Source organism: Choloepus didactylus, chromosome 27, assembly GCF_015220235.1.
Source record: "Choloepus didactylus isolate mChoDid1 chromosome 27, mChoDid1.pri, whole genome shotgun sequence".
NCBI classification, from domain to species: domain Eukaryota; kingdom Metazoa; phylum Chordata; class Mammalia; order Pilosa; family Megalonychidae; genus Choloepus; species Choloepus didactylus.
Window position 1 is genome coordinate 8,518,940 of NC_051333.1, and position 17,643 is coordinate 8,536,582.

The window sequence follows — 17,643 nt, forward strand, 5'->3', positions numbered from 1 at the left end:
GGTCCACATCTTACAGGCACCGGAATTCCATTTCTTCTCGGGAAAGTGCGGGGCCTAACGGAAAGACTAGTGGCGACGTTGCAGGGATTGACGCTTTTTCCGTTGTCTTCCTGGGCAGGAGATCCACCACGTGCGGCAGGCAGTCAGCACTCTCATCGTCAACTCCACCGCTGCCTACAGCATCAGGTGGGCCCCAGGAGGGACTTCCAGATGGCAGGGCCTAGCTGGGCTAAGCTCATACCTGCCTTTTCATAAGGCACTGGCCGAAAGCTTCAGAACCCAAGAAAGAGATGGTCTGAACTTCATTTCTTTTTCATCAAGCACCTCTTCTCTCCCACCCCCACCAATTCCCCAGCTCTGCCAGCTGGGTCCCACTTCTTGCCCCGTATGATGCACCCCAGCGGTGGAGATTCCCCTCCTGTCCTGCACACCCAGGATATAAGCAGTCTCTTCTGCAGTCCAGCTCTGGGGACATCTCCTGGTCTCTGCTTCTTTGCCTTGCAAGGGGACCCCCCCCCCCCTTGCTTATACCCCAATGATTTCTTATACCCAGTGTTGTGATTTGCTAAAGCTGCCATTATGCAAAATACCAGAAATAGATTGGTTTTTATAGAGGGGATTTATTGGGTTACAAATTTACAGTTCTAAGGCCATAAAAGTGTCCAAACTAAGGCATCAACACGAGGATACCTTCTCTGGAGAAAGACCAATGCATCCAGAACACCTCTGTCAGCTGGGAAGGCACGTGGCTGGCGTCTGCTGGTCCTTTGCTCCTGGGTTGCGTTTCAAAATGGCTTTCTCCAAAATGTCTCTGGGCTCCTCTCTCTCAGCTCCTGTGTGTATTTGCTTCTTTCTCCCAGGGCATTTCTCCCTAAGCATATTGGGGTCCTCTCTTAGCTTCTCCAGGGCAAACTCTGGGCTTCATCTCTTAGCTTATCTCTAAACATCCTTCTCCAAGCATCTCCAAGCATCACTGCCTGTGTAGGCGCCTGAAATCTCTTAAGTGCCCCAGTGAACCAATCAAGACCCACCCTGAATGGGCAGGGTCCATACCTTCATGGAAATAACCCAATCAAAGTTTCAACAGACTAATAAGTCTGCCCCCACTAGACTGTATTAAAGAACATGGCTTATGTGGGGGACAAATAGATTAAAACCAGCACACCCAGCTTTTCCATTTTTATTTGAGCACTATAGAGCCAGACTGCCTCTAGTCCAGGGGTCCACAAGCCTTTTCTATAAAGGGCCAGGTAGTAATATTTTCAGCTTTGAGGGCCATGTGGTTTCTGTCTCTCCTAAATTCTGCTGTGGTAGCGTGAAAGCAGCCACAGACAATATGTAAATGAATAGGCATGGCTGGTTCCAACAAAACTTTAACAACAGACACTGAAATTTGAATTTCATGTAATTTTTACACATCATAAAATATTATTCTTCTTTTGATTTCCCCCCATTATAGTTTCCTGCACTGCTTAAACAAATACTATTTAATGGGCCAGGTTAAACAATGGGAATTTATTTGCTCATGGTTTTGAGGCTAAAGAAAGTCCAAATTGAGGTGACAGGAAGGAGATGCTTTCTTCCCAAAGGCTGGCATTCCGGGGCTGGCTGCCAGTGGTCCTTGGTCCTCTGCTTGTCACATGGCAAGGCACGTGGCGGCATCTCTGGGTCTCTCTCTTCTCTTCCAGGTTCCACTGATGTTCAGTTTCTGGCTGCTCCCTGTGTCCTTCTCTCCCTCTGTCTGAATTTCATTCCACTCAGAAAGGTGTCTTGTAATAGGCTTGAGACCCATCCTGACTGAGGTGGGTCACACCGTAACTGAATAATCTCATCAGAAGGTCCTTCTTACAATGGGCTCACACCCATAGGAATGGATTAAGTTTAAGAACATTTTTCTGGGGTACACACAGCTCTAAACCACCATACCCAACAACCATTTAAATATATAAAATCCATTCTTATGTACATCTCATGTATTCTTTTGTACATCTCATGGGATGTACAAAAACAGGCAGCGGGCTGGATCTGACCTGCAGGTGTAGTTCGCTGACCCCTGTTCTAGTCTGTTCTTCAACAGATTCTCTCTAATAGACTCCTGCTGTAGAAAACCAAAGGTAAATACATTTGTGTTATAACTGGGGTTGGCAGTTGGCTCCCTTTTCCTGATCAGTGACTGCCGACAAAAGGGAATGTACTGAAAAAAGAAGAAAGGGAATGTGCTTAAGTGTTTGCCTTTTGGTTTGTGTGTGTGTGTCTAGGGAGTGATGGTCCATTGATCATTTGGGACTTTTACAGGTCACATGTGGTCAGCAGTGTACAGTGTAATATTCACGTTCTTTAATTTTGGCTATATGCTATTGATTTCCATTATTGTCTTAAGTATTTGGCTCTCATTTTGTGAGACTGAATTTTTTGGACCCCACTTATCAAGCACATTAGGGCATGGTTTTACTGTCTTATAAAGTTGTGAGCTTGCAAAACTGCAAGATGTAGACCAAGATGTGGACTGAGGGAATTCTATTATCTTTGTTTCTTTTCTGGTCATCACTCATGCAAATTACCTCTTGGGAACGGAACCACCCAAACGTCATCACACCGTGTTCTGCTGGTGATGGTTCATAAAGCCCATCGATTCCCAGATGAAAAAAGTTTGTTCTATGGCAAGTGACAAGGATTTTCTGAGGCTCATCTGTGTCACTCTGGAATCTTCAGCAATCACTCTCTTTGGGCATCAGTTTTCTGGAAAATGTGAGGAAGACTTTGGGTGCAAATACTTAGAAATTCTTTCCAACTTAGATTAGCTCCCAGCCCCTCACTTAGGACCTCTTGTGACTCCTCCAGTGTATCTTTCTTCACCCAAGTCTTAATAATTAAGACCACCTCTTTCCACTTCAGAATAATCTCCCAGGGTTTACCAGGCAAGGGGGAGAGCTAAAAATAAGCCCACATGAGGGAAATAAGAGAGTTATAGGTCAAAGTGGGGGGGGGGTAGATTAGCAAAACTTCCAAATCCAAGTGACAGAAATCCAGCTCAAATCAGTTTAAGATAAAAGGGAAATTTAGCAGGTTCACCTAAATGCGAAGGCCAAGGGCTTCAAGTAGGGCTGGATCTAGGGGCTTGGTTGCAATGGACAGAGATTCCCTCAGGCTACCTTGCGATAATCAGATGTGGAGTATGGAATTGAGAAGCCAAAGCAGCTCTAGGAACTGGCTTCCCTCTCTGTCTCTGGGGCTCCCCTGGGCTCCACGATCTCTCTCTTACTCCATCACTGCTTCTTTTCTGAGCTTCAGCTCTGTTCCTCTCTTGCTCCGAATGGTTTCATCATGTTCTTTTCAGTGCCTTGCTTCTGCCTCATGACTTCTGCTTACTCACGACATGAGCCATGGCCCAGGTCTACTGTCTGGTTTCTGTGATTTCTTACCTGTGCTTGGCCTCAACTGTGGCTCACGCTTTCTGTGCATCAACATGTGGGTTCGCCAGAACCCCTCCTAAATCCAGCTCCACCTCTGGTTTCTTTTCACTTATAATTTCTGTTTCATCATAACCTGAGTCTGCTGTGACCTCTCTTGGCTTCTCCCCCATCTTTCTAGCTTCAGCTTCTGGCTGTCTTATTCTTAGTATTTCCCAGTTCAAATTCTGAATGAGGGAGTCTGATTGGCCCGGCTCATCTTTTCAGCTAAGTCCCACAAGTGATGGCCTGCTGGCCAGCCTGTGCATCCTCGGGAACTTGCTCCCTCCGATCTCACCTCTGACAGCCTCCCCCCATTCACTGCGATGGACAACCCGGCTGGGGCCAAGGGCAGGGTGGCCTCAGCTAGACGGGAAGAGCAGGCATTGTGACCCACACTTCCTGGCAGGCCAGCCCGTGCCTCTCAAACCTCCTTGCTGAGTGACCTGGGAAGGTCACTCCCCCTCCCTGGGTCTGTTTCCTCCACTGTGACATGGCAATAATAGATGTATTAACCTCACAGGGCCACAGTGGGGATTCAGGGAATGCTGTTGTAAAGCAGCTCCCACTCCCAGGCTCTCAGGAAGTTGCGTTCCCTCTTCCCGGCCCCTAAGTGGTCTCAGGGGGGCATGGAGCCTGAGACTCAGAAGGACCTGTGTCCTGACCACTGAGGGGCAATGTGCTGGTTTGTATATATTATGTCCCCCAGAAAATGCCATATTCTTTAGTGCAATCTCATGGGGGCAGCCGGATTAGTGTTGATTAGGTTGGAACCTTCTGATTGAGTGTTTCCATGGAGATGTGACCCACCCAACTGTGAGTGACACCTTTGATTACGGTGTGACTTCTTGATTGAATGTTTCCATGGAAATGTGGCCCTGCCCATTTGGGGTAGGTCTTGATTAGTTCACTGGAGTCCTACAAAAAGAGCTCACAAACAGAGGGACCTCAGAGCAACTGAGAGTGACATTTTGAAGAGGAGCTGCAGCCAAGAGGGGCACTCTGAAGAATGCACAGGAGCTGAGAGAGGAGCTGGAACACAACCTGGAATCAGCAGATGCCAGCCATGTGCCCTCTCAGCACATTTTCCAGATGCCATTGGCCTTTCTTTGGCGAAGGTATACTTGGGTTGATGCCTTCACTTGGACATTTTCATGGCCTTCAGACTGTAACTTTGTAACCAAATAACCTCCCTTTATAAAAGCCAATCCATTTCTGGTGGTTCACAAAACGGCAGCATTAGCAAACCAGAACATGTGGCCACCAGAGGGTGGCGGAGTCACTGGAGGCTGGGGCCGGTGGCTGTCAGGGGAGGCTTCCCACAAAGGAGGGTGGTACAAAGTAAGCCTTAAAGGAATTTGAACAGAAGTAGAAGCTGGTGCTCTCGGTAGAGGCAAGTGAGCCTGTGGCGGTGGGAAGTGGGACCTAAAGGAGAGTGGCCTGCTGTATCTGCTGACCCAGATCTCTGACTTGGGACCCTGTGGTCCGGGAAGTAGGCTCAGAGCACTCTGAATTTTCAGGTGGCTGCAATGTGTTCACAAGCTTAAAGGCTACATTTCCAGCTGAGCAGTCTGGCTGAGTGGGCAGGGCTTCTGGGGTGCCCCCGGTCCCCTAACAGGTGGCGGTGACGTCATGGATCTGGCCTGAATGGGGCTGGACCAAGCCTCCCGCACCCCCAGGGCATGATTACCTCATCCCCGGGGACTACCTGTCGGGTGCTGGGGATGCTTTCTTGCTGTGCCATCGTCTCCATGTTGCCACCAGTCCCACAGGTCCCAGATGGTCTCCAGTGGGGCCCAGCTCCCTGGCCCTGACTCAGCCCCATAACCCTGTCCTAACCCAGCCCTAGGAACCTAGAAAGTTGTCTGCTTTGTGTGACCCCAGGAAGACTTCAGCCTGACCCCTCCCCATCTCTATGACCCCAGTGTGACCCCAATCCACCTATCTCCCTAACCCCTCACTGACCTCCCCCCAGGGAGGAGGCGAAGACCAAGATGGGCCTGCTGCGGGAGAGGGCGGAGAAGGAGGTGGTCCAGAACGAGACTGAGGTGCAGGCCTTGCAGCGGCAGATAGCGCACCTGGAGCGGCTGCACGGCTTCCTCAACCTCAAGAACCACGACCGGCAGCCGGACCCCGCGGTGATGGAGAAGGAGGGAAAACGGGGTGAGGCGCCAGCCGCGGGGCGGGGCCTCGGAGGTGGGGCGGGGCCAGGCCAGCCACGCCCCTCCGCCAGCGGCCTGCGCGCTCACCTGCCTGCCCGCTCCGTCTGCCCGCAGCCCGGGAGGTGGCCGAAGGCCTGCGGAAGACCTCCCAGGAGAAGCTGGTGCTGCGATACGAGGACACCCTCAAGAAGCTGGCCCAGCTGACCGGGGAGAGCGACCCCGACACGTTGGTCCAGAAGTACCTGGAGAGTGAGTGGGGCCTGGGGCGGGCGAGGGCGGCAGGGGGAGGCCCCGGCGCCTCCTGAATCAAGTGCAGACTGTCCACCTGTCACCCCGGCCTCCTGCCTGGCCCAGGAGACCCCCAAGGAGGGAAGAATGGAGGAATCGGGCTTGGGAGGCGCTGCCTTGCCCTCGTCCCCCCCACGCTTCTTACTGTTTTCCCTGCCTCTGGCTTCTGCACCCCAATCCTGTGTCTGGGCCCCTCATCTCTCTCCCTGTCTCCGAGTCAGTCTTTTCCTTCCTCCCTGCCTCCCTCCTTCCCTCTCTCGGTCTCCCTGTTCCCCCCTCCTCTCTCCCTCTGGATCTCTTTTTTTCTGTGTCCGCCCCCCTCTCCGTTCCTGCGGCGAGGGTCGCCCTGCAAATCCTCCCTCCCCCGCGTGTCCCTCTCCTTTCTCCGTGTCCCCGCGGCCGTCTGTTTCTTGGGGCCCTTCTCTTTCCCCAGCTCTTCCTTTCCTCTCACTCACCCTATTTCTCTGTGTCTGTGTCTCTGGCTCTGCCCACTGCCGAGTCTTTGGGATTCTTTCTCTCTCTCTCTGTCCCTCACCCTGACTTGCTCTGAATTTCCGTGTCCCCTGTGTCTGTCGCTTTCTCTCCGTCTCTCCCTCTTTCTCAATGCTTCTTTCTCGGCCCCCCCGTGTGTGTCTCTCTCTCGGGTTTTCCCTCGCTCTGCCTGTCCCTGTCTCCCGCCCTCTGGAACGGGCGCCCCCCCAGTCGAGGAACGAAACTTCGCTGAGTTCAACTTCATCAACGAGCAGAACTCAGAGCTGGAGTATCTGCAGGAGGAGATAAAGGAGGTGCGTGCGCCCCACCCTCCCCCGCCCCTCCTCTTCCCGGGCCCCTCTCTGACCCCTCCCTGCACCCCCGGCCCGCGACCCCCGCCCACGCCCCGCTTCGCCCCCCGCAGATGCAGAAAGCCATGGTGAGCGCCCGCGCCAGCGAGGAGGGCCGGAGCTCGCAGCTGGAGCAGGAGCGCGCGGGGCTGCGGCAGCGCACGGACCAGGTGCAGGCCGAGGCCGAGGCCCTGCAGGCGCAAGTCCAGGGCTTGCGGGGGCAGCTGGAGCAGCTCAAGTATGGTGAGTGCCCGCGGCGGACCCGCTCGCGTTTGGGAGGACGAGAGCAGCGCGCCCTGGACAGGCCAAACGCGAGCACGCTACAGGCGACGTGGGCCATTCGCCTATCCGTCCGTCCCATCTCCGTCCGCCCTTCCATCCCTCCGTCTGGTTATTTTTCCGGGGAAGTAGCAGTGCAGAGTGCTCAAGCGTCGGGCTGCCCTGGGTTTGAATCCCAGCTCCGTCATTTGGGAACCTCAGTGCGTGGCTTCCTCTTGCTGAGCCCATTTTCCCCTCTGAAAGCGGGGCTGGCAGTACCTGCTGTGCAGGCTGCCGTGAGAACGAGATGGGAACAGGACGGAAAGCTCAAGATGGAGAGAGGCAAGCTTGGTGTGTGTGTGTGCACGCGCGCATGAGCAAGCAGGAGACCTGACCCGGAGCTCATAGCGGAGCACAGTTCTCGGGGGCCCCTCCTGCCCTCTGTCCTCCTGACCCTCTGTGTCAAGCCCTGTGGTAGGCGACGCTGTCCTGGTGGGGAGGGGACCGGGCACGAGGAGGCTGACCTGGGCAGAGGCGCGTGTAACCCCGGCATGAGGAAGGAGGAAACAGGGCACTGTGGAGGAGAGGAGGCCCTGACACATCTGGGGGCAGGACCGGCTTCATAATTTGCGGGGTTCAGTGCAGAATGAAAATGCTGGGTCCCTTGTTAAAAAATTGTCCAGCATTTCCAGATGGCGACTGCAGAGCATCACACCAAGGGGTGAGGCCCTTCTGAGCACCCTCGCCCGTGAAGCTGACCCTGCTGGGGTGACAGGGAGGCTTCCAGGAGGCGGCGATGCTTGCGGTTGATTTTGAAGGATGAGTATTTCACTGACAAACGGGGAAGAGAGGGATGCTTCCAGCAGGGGGAACGGGCAGGCCCCAGGCGTGGAGGCTGAACACAGCAGGTGCATGCTGGGATCTCGCAGGAGTGGGATGCAAGAGGTGCGCGTGGGGAGGTGGCTGAAGTGGGGCCAGGCGGAGGCAGCAGGGCTTTCCCCTGGGGGTCCTGGGCCGCATGGGGGGGCTGTGAGCAGGGGAGGGTGGCCGCACTTCCGTCTCCCTCCGCTGGCCATTCGTGCTACTGCTCTCACATGTTTTACTTCTGCATACAGTCTGTGTGATTTTTGCCTTTAGAAATGTACTGCAGTTTCCTTGGCTACTTAATACATGGTTCCTTTTTGTTCCTTTTCCATGCGTATCTGGAAAGATGATATCATCTCTGTTGGGTTTTCAAATATTTAGTGCTTTTCTAATCCTTTATTATCTTTTTACCATTTTTTTATTGTAGGATATAACATATGTACATAGAAATGATAACTTTCCAAGTGCAATTTAACAAGTAGTCAGCAAATTTCAGAGAATGTTATGGGTTACAGTTCCAGAGTTTCACTTATTTCCCTATTGTGAAATATAACATATATACAAAAAAGTGATAACTTTCAAATTACAATTTAACAAGTAGCTACAGAGCAAATTTCAAAGAATGATATGGGTTACAGTCCACCATTTCAATTCTTTCCTTCTAGCTATTCTAGTACCCTAGCGCTACTAAGAAAAAGAAAATTATATACAGGTTCAGTATTCATAATGCTTTGTTAAGTTCCATCTTGTCTGTTGCTACCCCTTCCTCTAGTTTAATCTCTTTCCTGATCTTCAGGGATGTCTAGGCAGTGACCACTCTAACCTGTTCATGTTGAAAAGGGGTGTCGACTTTATGGGAAAAGGGGATGCAACTTGTTGTTGTTCTTGAAGAGCCTTTATTATCTTTTGTTTCCACCATTTGCATTTTTTTTTTTTTTTTACTTTCAAAAACTTAATTTCAAATTACCCCATGATAATTGCATTATCATTGTAAAAAATAAAAACATCACAGACCAGCTCCTCTTGACCACTGTCTGAGTTTCCTATGGCTCTGTAACAAGTGACTGCCAGGTGCAGTAGCTTAAAACAACCCAGATTTATTATCTTACTGTTCTGGAGGTCAGAAGTCTGAAAGGAGTCTCACCGGACTAAAATCAAGGTGTGGGCAGGGCCATGCTCCTTTGCAGAGGTGCTGGGGGGAGAACCTCTTTCCCCACCTTTTCCATCCTATAGGCTGTGTTCCGTTCCTTGGCTCGTGGCCCCTTCCATCCTCAAAGCTGGCGATGGCAGGATGCGCCACATCCCTCTGACCTCTGCTTCCGTCATCCCATCTCCTTCCCTGACTAACTTCTCTCCTGCCTCCGTCTTCCACTTTTTTTCCTTTTTTTAAATTTTTATTGAGATTGTTCAGATACCATACAATTATCCAAAGATCCAAAGTGTACAATCACCTGCCCATGGGTACCCTCATACAGGTGTGCATCCATCACCACACTTAATTTTTGTTCAATTTTTAGAAACTTTTCATTACTCCAGACAAGAAATAAAGTGAAAAATGAAAAAAGAAAAAAAGAAAAGGAAACTCTAATCCTCCCCTATCCCTAACCACCCCCCCTCAATTGTTGACTCGTAGTGTTGGTATAGTACATTTGTTACTATTTATGAAAAAATGTTGAAATACTGCTAACTGTAGTATATAGTTTGTAATAGGTATATAGTTCTTCCCTATATGCCCCTCTATCATTAACTTCTAATAGTATTGTCATACATTTGTTCTGGTTCATGGAAGCGATTTCTAGTATTTGTACAGTTGATCATGGACATTGCCCACCACAGGATTCAGTTTTATACATTCCCATCTTTTGACCTCCAACTTTCCTTCTGGTGACATATATGACTCTGAGCTTCCCCTTTCCCCCTTTCCTCCTCATTCACACACCATTCGGCGCTGTTAGTTATTCTCACATCTTGCTACCAACACCCCTGTTCATTTCCAAACATTTAAGTTCATCCTAATTGAACATTCTGCTCATACTAAGCAACCATTCCCCATTCTTAAGCCTCGTCCTATATCTTGGTACCTTATATTTCATGTCTGTGAGTTTACATATATAATTAGTTTCTATCAGTGAGACCCTGCAGTAATTGTCCTTATGTGTCTGGCTTATTTCACTCAGTATATTGCCCTCGAGGTTTTGTCATCAACCCATTTTTTATTTTTTTAATATGGTTTCGTTCACTCACCATACATTCCATCCCAAGTAAATAATCGATGGTTCTCTGCATGGTCATACATTTATGTGTTCACCACCTTCAGCACTATCTATATAAGGGCATCTACATTTCTTCCACAAGGCAGGAGGGAGAATCAAAGAAGGTAGAGAGGCAAAAGAAAGAGGAAAAAAAATGAGAGCTAGGAAGCAGCAAAAGGAAAAATAACCTTAAATCAAAGTAGAATAAAGAATCAGACAATACCACCAATGTCAAGTGTCTAACATGCCTCCCCTATCCCCCCCTCTTATCTGCATTTACCTTGGTATATCACCTTTGTTACATTAAAGGAAGCATAATACAATGATTCTATTAGTTACAGTCTCTGGTTTATGCTGATTGCATCCCTCCCCCAATTCCTCCCCATTTTTAACACCTTGTAAGGTTGACATTTGCTTGTTCTCCCTCGTAAAAGAACATATTTGTACATTTTGTCACAATTGTTGAAGACTCTAGATTTCACCAAGTTACACAGTCCCAGTCTTTATCTTTCCTCCTTTCTTGTGGTGTCTCACATGCTCCCCACCTTCCTCTCTCAACCATATTCATAGTTATCTTTGTTCAGTGTACTTACATTGTTGTGCTGCCATCTCCCAAAATTGTGTTCCAAACCACGTACTCCTGTCTTCTATCACCCTGTAGTGCTCCGTTTAGTATTTCCTATAGGGCAGGTGTCTTGTTCACAAAGTCTTGCATTGTCTGTTTGTCAGAAAATATTTTGAGCTCTCCCTCATATTTGAAGGACAGCTTTGCTGGATATAGGATTCTTGGTTGGCGGTTTTTCTCTTTTAGTATCTTAAATATATCACACCACTTCCTTCTTGCCTCCATGGTTTCTGCTGAGAGATCCGCACATAGTCTTATTAAGCTTCCTTTGTATGTAGTGGATCGCTTTTTTCTTGCTGCTCTCAGGATTCTCTCTTTGTCTTTGACATTTGATAATCTGATTATTAAGTGTCTTGGCGTAGGCCTCTTCATATCTCTTCTGTTTGGAGTACGCTGCGCTTCTTGGATCTGTAATTTTATGTCTTTCATAAGAGATGGGAAATTTTCATGAATTATTTCCTCTATTATTGCTTCTGCCACCTTTCCCTTCTCTTCTCCTTCTGGGACACCAATGATACGTACATTATTGTACTTTGTTTCATCCTTAACTTCCCGGAGACATTGCTCATATTTTTTCATTCTTTTCTCCATCTGCTCGTTTGCATGTAGGCTTTCAGGTGCCTTATTCTCCAGTTCCTGAGTATTTTCTTCTGCCTCTTGAGATCTGCTGTTGTATGTTTCCATTGTGTCTTTCATCTCTTGTGTTGTGCCTTTCATTTCCATAGATTCTACTAGTAGGTTTTTTGAACTTTTTTTTTTTTTTAAATTCAGTTTTATTGAAATACATTCACACACGGTTTTTTGAACTTTTGATTTCTGCCGTATACATGCCCAGTGCTTCCTTTACAGCCTCTATCTCTTTTGCAATATCTTCTCTAAACTTTTTGAATTGATTTAGCATTAGTTGTTTAAATTCCTGTATCTCAGTTGAAGTGTACATTTGTTCCTTTGACTGGGCCATAACTTTGTTTTTCTTAGTGTAGGTTGTAATTTTCTGTTGTCTAGGCATGGTTTCCTTGGTTATCCAAATCGGGTTTTCTCAGACCAGAACGGGCTCAGGTCCCAGTGGGAAGAAATATTCAGTATCTGGTTTCCCTGTGGGTGTGTCTTAGAAAATTGCTCTACCCTTTGATGCCTCGGGTCACTGTGCTTTTCTGCCCAGCAGGTGACGCCTGCTAGCCTATAATTCTTGACTGGTGTGAGGAGGTATGGCCGTGTTCCCCCAGGCTCTGGGGTCTGGTTCTCAATGGAAAGGGCCCCACCCCTTTCCTCCCAGAGAAGACAGAGCCCCCAGGTGGAGGTCATTAGCATTTCAATGGTCTCTTGCTCTCTGCTTGTGGTGTCTCCACCCTTCCCGGAGTCACAGCCCTGGAAACTGAAAATGACTGGGGCTTTCTCCACTGAGCTGAAAAAGAAACAGACAGTCCCCTTCAGACCCAGTCCAAGGTGACCCTCTGGCTCTCCAAGGTCAGTTGTCACCCAAAGCCTCTGTTTTTTGGGGATTCGTACCTGTAGTGAGCAGTTCACACTCGCTACTTAAAACCCCAGTTGGAGCTCAGCTGAGCTATATTCGCTTGCTGGGAGAGAGCTTCTCTCTGGCACCACGAGGCTTTGCAGCTCCGGCTATGGGTGAGGGGGTCTCGCGACTTGGATCCGCAGGTTTTACTTACAGATTTTATGCTGTGTTCTTGGGCATTCCTCCCAATTCAGGTTGGTGTATGATGAGTGGATGGTCTCGTTTGTCCCCCCACAGTTATTCTGGATTATTTACTATTTGTTTCTGGTTTTTTGTAGTTGTTCCAGGGGGACTACTTAGCTTCCACTCCTCTCTATGCCGCCATCTTGCCCCTTCTCTCTCCTCTTCCACTTTTAAAGACCCTTGTGATTACAGCATGCCCATTTGGATAAGCCAAGTTCATGTCCCTCTTGTAAAGTCAGCTGATTAGCAACCTTTACTCCTCTCTGCCATGTTAGCCTAACACAGTCACAGCTTCTGGGGATTATGACATAGATATCTTTGTGTGTGCATGTGGCATTATTCTGCCTCCTATAAGCAACTCCCAATTCTAGTCTTCTTCCTCCTCCCCAAAGGCAATCCCTTTTCCAGCAGGCTGGGGTAATCTCTACAGCTTTCTCTGAATTGACCAATATATATCTACTCAGACAAAATCTATTATTTTTTTTGGTTGCCTTTTCTCTTTTTACATAAATGGTGTGCTCCTCCATATATCATGGTGCTATCTGCTTTTATTTTCATTCAGTAATAGCTTGGTGATCCATGCATGTTGGTAATAAAATATAGTGCTATCTCATTCTTGATTTTTGGTGGCTGGTGTTTCTTAATATGGCTGTTATAAAGTTTGTCATTTCTCTATGGATGGACATTTAGGTTGGTTCACACTGTCTGCCATTAGGAATGATGCTGCCGAGATCCTTAAATCAAATAAAATATAAAAATGTTATCTAGATTTAGGAATATTTAGAATGAATGCAATGAAACGATATTAAAGGACACATAAGGGACCAATGGACCCAGGATTGAGGACGATGATATCTTTGGGTGTGGGAGGCAAGGAGATGGGTGGTGGGGATGTTGTATAATTGGATGTAGGTTTGTCAAGGTCACGGGTGCCTCATTTATTAATAATGACCATTTAATTGACTATATACAAGTGGATCATGCACCAAGAACAATGACTCATCTGGTCACTTGCAACTGGGGTTTGAGAGCAGAAAAAATTTTAGAAAACCCCAATGCTGCTGTGAGTTTTCGTGGACAACCGCCCCCCCCCCCCCCCGCCTGCAAGCCCCCTGCTCCCATCTGGTGCCCACATGTGAGTGTTTCTCTAGGCTAGATCCGCAGATCTGGAATCACCAGGAACTACTGGGTTGGATGGAGGTTGAGTCTGCTTCTAACTGGGGTGTGTTAAAGTCCCCAACCATGGAGGTGCCTCTGTCTGGTTTTCCTCTTTCTTCTCCCAGCTTTTGCTTTATGGCTTTCCAAGCCACGTGGCCAGGTGCTCAGCGGTGCCCTCCTGCCACCTGGGTCTCTGCTTGGGCAAGTCCTTCTGTGTCTAGGAGCCTTTAACTCTTACCCCCATAAAATGGGGCAGTGGGGATTTGAGTGGGGAGAGGCTCAGCCCACAGTGGGCAACAGATCCCCAACAGCCTGCCTCCACCGCCCCCCAGATATCCAGCTGCTCTTCACCAAGGCGCACTGTGACAGCACCGTCATCGACGAGCTCCTCGGAGTCAAGAACCACATGCGAGATCGGGAAATTGGCCTCTTCCTGGGTCTCATTGAGAAGCGGCTGGTGGAGCTCCTGACCGTCCAGGCCTTCAGCGAGTTCAAGGTGGGTGGGCGGGGAGGCAGGGCTCGGGGGGCTGGGGGCTGGGCCTGCGGGACCACTGGGATTATCCACTCTCCAGGGCTACACCTCCTCCAACTTGGCCAACGCTGCTCTCCTGGTGCTCGGCCAGAGCCCCGAGGAGCTTCGGAAGAAGGTCCCCCCACCTCAGCCTCCTGACAACATGTGAGCAAGGCCCAAGGAGGGTGGGGAGGAATGGGAAGGAGATTCCATGGGGGCTGACGTGACCCATGGGGATGGAGGGTTCTTGGAGCATCCAGGGACCCAAGGGTGGGTGTGGCTCTGGGGGGCAGTTAGAAGGAGAAGCAGGTGCTTTGGGGGACCCAGAAGGAGTAGGGGCTCTGGGAGATTGTATGGGAAGACGGGGTCCAGGGTAAACCAGAAGGGGAGAGGGCACTCGAGGCCAGCTCAGGGACCCCGGGCAGAGCAGTGAGGTGCCATCAGCCAAGGAGGTCAAGGGTCTGGCCTCATCCTATCTTCCCCGCACCCTAGGGAGGACCCTCCAGGTTTTGAGGTCAAAGATGATTATCCTATGAGCAAGGAGGAGCTCCTGAAGCAAGTATTGAAGTCGGTGAGTGCAGGAGCCTGCGGGGAGGGGTGGGGAAGGGCCCCAGCTCCTCCCTGGGCCCCTAACTCATGTCCCCGTCCCAGCTGGAGGCCCGGGAGCAGGCCCGGGAGCAGCACCAGAAGGATCCAGCAGAGACCATGAGGAAGACGGAGGGCAATCCAAGCATGGGCTTCTCCAGCTCAGGCACAGCCCTGGCGACCACCAGGAGCCCCAGTGTCGTCCCCGGGTCCATCCTGAGCCAGAGGACTAGCATCCTGGCATCCAGCGGAGGCCGGGCCACCAGCTCCAACATCGGCCACGTCACCTTCGGGGTCCCCAGCGCCAGCATGGGCCAGGCATCCTCCCGCACCTTCGGTGACCCCAGCTCCAGCATCAGTGGGGAGCCGGTGTCCAGCCGTGGCACCCCCAAGGCCCTTGGCTCCAGTGGGGGCCACGTGACCTTCAGGCCCATCAGCTCTGGCAGCTACTTGGACTCCACTGGATATGTGGTGTCCAGCCGAGGCCAAGAAAGCCTCAGAGATGCAGAGAGCAGAGGCGCAGGGTCGGAATCCAGCGGCGGCCCCATCTCAAGCACTGGCCCAGCTTCCAGCACTGGCCCTGGCTCCACCACCAGCAAAGACTCCCGGAGCTACTACTAGGGCACCCAATCCCCCCAGCCTGTCCCTTGCTCCTTGCGGGGGCTCCTCTGTGACTCCCCACCTGCCTCTCCCTGTTCTGGGGCCTCTTGTCTCTTTGCACTTCTTCTCCATTTTGTCCTTATATCTGCTGCTGTTCACCCTTCATCATCCCCTCCTCGCTGACTCCTGGTCTCTTTCCCGATTTCCCATCCTCCTTTCCCTTTCCGTCTCCTGATCTCCTGGCCTCTTGGTTTCCCATCCAGCATCTGTCTTGTCTCCATAATTTATCTCCCATCTACCTCTGTTTCGATCTCTGTATGTCTTACCACTCTGTCAATCGTCCCACTGCCTGTGCCTGCTCCCCTCTCCTCGTCCCCAGGCTCTCCTGGCATCTCCTGCCCCCCTCTCTGTGGCGCCTCATTCCTCACCCCAGTACTGACCAGTAGAGGGAAGAATCAGGGCAAAAGATGTTAGGTCCAGCAGGAGCTGTGGCCACAGGAAATTAAACGATCCTGCTTTTTACCCCAGCCTGGTTCCAGAGGCCTCTGTGAGACAGTGAACTTGAGCCCCGGCTATTTCCTCTCCCCTCAGCCCAGAGAACTTATGACCCTGTTCATAAGTTCATTCATTCATTTGTTGAGACTGTTACAATCCAGGCCCTACTGGGGACTGGGAACTGTATCAGTCAGGATAGGCTGGGTTATGCTGAAGTAACAAACAACCCCAGGCTCTCAGGGGTCTAATGCAACAAAAGTTTATTTCTCTCCATGGCTATTTTGCTCCACTGTGGGTCAGCAACAATGGAAGAGCCACGATCTGGAGTGTTGCTAGTCCCTTTGGCACCAGAAAAAGAGAAAATGGCAAAGCATGCACTGGCTCTTCAAGCTCTTGCCTGTATATGATACATGTCCCTTCCACTTACATTCCTCAGTCAAAGCGAGTCTCCTGACCATGCCTGACTTCCAAGAGGTGTAGGGAAGTGCAACCTTTCTTTGCGTCTGTTAGGATAGAGTGGGAGGAATATTTGTGTACAGCCCTGGTACCTACCACAGGGTCACAGAGATGAAGCAGATGGTCCTGTCCCATGGTGGGCATGGGTTTGGGAGTGAGAGGAACTAGAACACCATGGAAAACTCATTCCTGTGCCCTGTCCAAGTTTAATCCAAACTACTCTGCCCAAATCCAAACAAATAACTCATATTCCACTTCCTAATCCTGGATAGCAATAAATACTCTGTGCCTCATTCCTCTTAAAATGGGCTGATGATAGAACATACTTCATAGTGTTTTTTTTTTTTTTTTCCTGAGAACAAAATGAGTCAATACGTGTAAAGCCTCAGAACAGTGCCTGGCACATAGTAAACAGTCAAAAATTTATCTGTGATTATGACGAAGAAGAAAATTTAACAAAGTGTTTTCTCAGCTATTTTGATGATCCAGTTTTCCTCTCCATCTGACCCCATAATCTAATTAGGCCTACCCAGTGGGGTGCTGGTAAATGTCTAACAAGTGGCACTTTGGAGAAAGAGTCCTGAGTTGTAGTGTTTGCCAATTCCTGTAGTGTAAAGACTCCCACTGTGGCGGATTTCAAACTACTGATGTGAACTGGTAGAGCTGGGAAGACACACATGGGCAGCCCTGGTGAAGCCAGCCGGGCAGCTCCTGCACACCACCGGGCCTGCCTCTTGTCCAGGGCCCCCTCCCCAGGAATCAACCCTCCCCAGACCCTCTCCTTCCTCAAATTCCCACTAGAAAACTTCCCCGGCAGACTGAAAAGCAATTGCCTTAAACTTTGAAAGAAATTGAGAACCTTTTAAAGATTGGAGTTGCCTTAAACTTTTAACAGCAAAAAGACTCAGTTTCCCATGTTCCAAGATGGTGCCTCAACAGTTTTAGACCTTTCACAAGAAAAAGAACAAAAAAGCAGCCTACTCGGTATCCGTATGGAACCCGGATTTACAAAGAAGGCTCTCTAGGCAGCAGGCAGTCTCCAGATAAACCTGGGCCCCAAATGCACTGGCCAGATCTTATCTTCTGGACCCCAACCAAAAATACACATGCTGTGACCTCAGCCTTCCAGAACTATCAAATGGGATGTCGTGATGTCTGACCCCCAGGAGACCTACCAAGTCCCTCTTAAGTGGACCGTACAAAATCTCATTGGCTTAACTCTTAAGAAACAAACAAACAAAAAACACCGAAAGATGGGGTTTAAAACATGCCAATGCAAGAAAAATGTGTTTTCGTCCTTTGCTGGAACTCAGAGGTTTTGAGGAGTTCCTGTTGGACTTGGGTGCTGAGCTGGAAAGAAAGAGGTGATTTCAGGCTTTTATGGGAGCTCTAAATGTCTCTCAAGGTGGGCTGAGAGTTT

The 17,643-nt window shown here is 49.8% G+C and overlaps 1 protein-coding gene across 6 annotated transcripts in view; it reads left to right on the plus strand.

Annotated features, from left to right (window-relative positions):
* The window catches only part of ODAD1 (outer dynein arm docking complex subunit 1), a 29,896-nt gene extending 13,331 nt beyond the window's left edge, over positions 1-16,565 (plus strand). For all 6 annotated transcript variants that reach the window (XM_037819359.1, XM_037819362.1, XM_037819363.1 and 3 more), the window contains 9 exons: positions 119-186; positions 5,425-5,612; positions 5,726-5,860; positions 6,602-6,684; positions 6,795-6,963; positions 13,909-14,072; positions 14,149-14,252; positions 14,580-14,658; positions 14,739-16,565. In XM_037819359.1, the coding sequence (XP_037675287.1) occupies positions 119-186; positions 5,425-5,612; positions 5,726-5,860; positions 6,602-6,684; positions 6,795-6,963; positions 13,909-14,072; positions 14,149-14,252; positions 14,580-14,658; positions 14,739-15,293 (1,545 nt within the window). In that variant the 3' untranslated portion in view covers positions 15,294-16,565. The remainder of the gene's footprint in view (positions 1-118; positions 187-5,424; positions 5,613-5,725; positions 5,861-6,601; positions 6,685-6,794; positions 6,964-13,908; positions 14,073-14,148; positions 14,253-14,579; positions 14,659-14,738) is intronic.
* Positions 16,566-17,643: the final 1,078 nt, after the last annotated feature.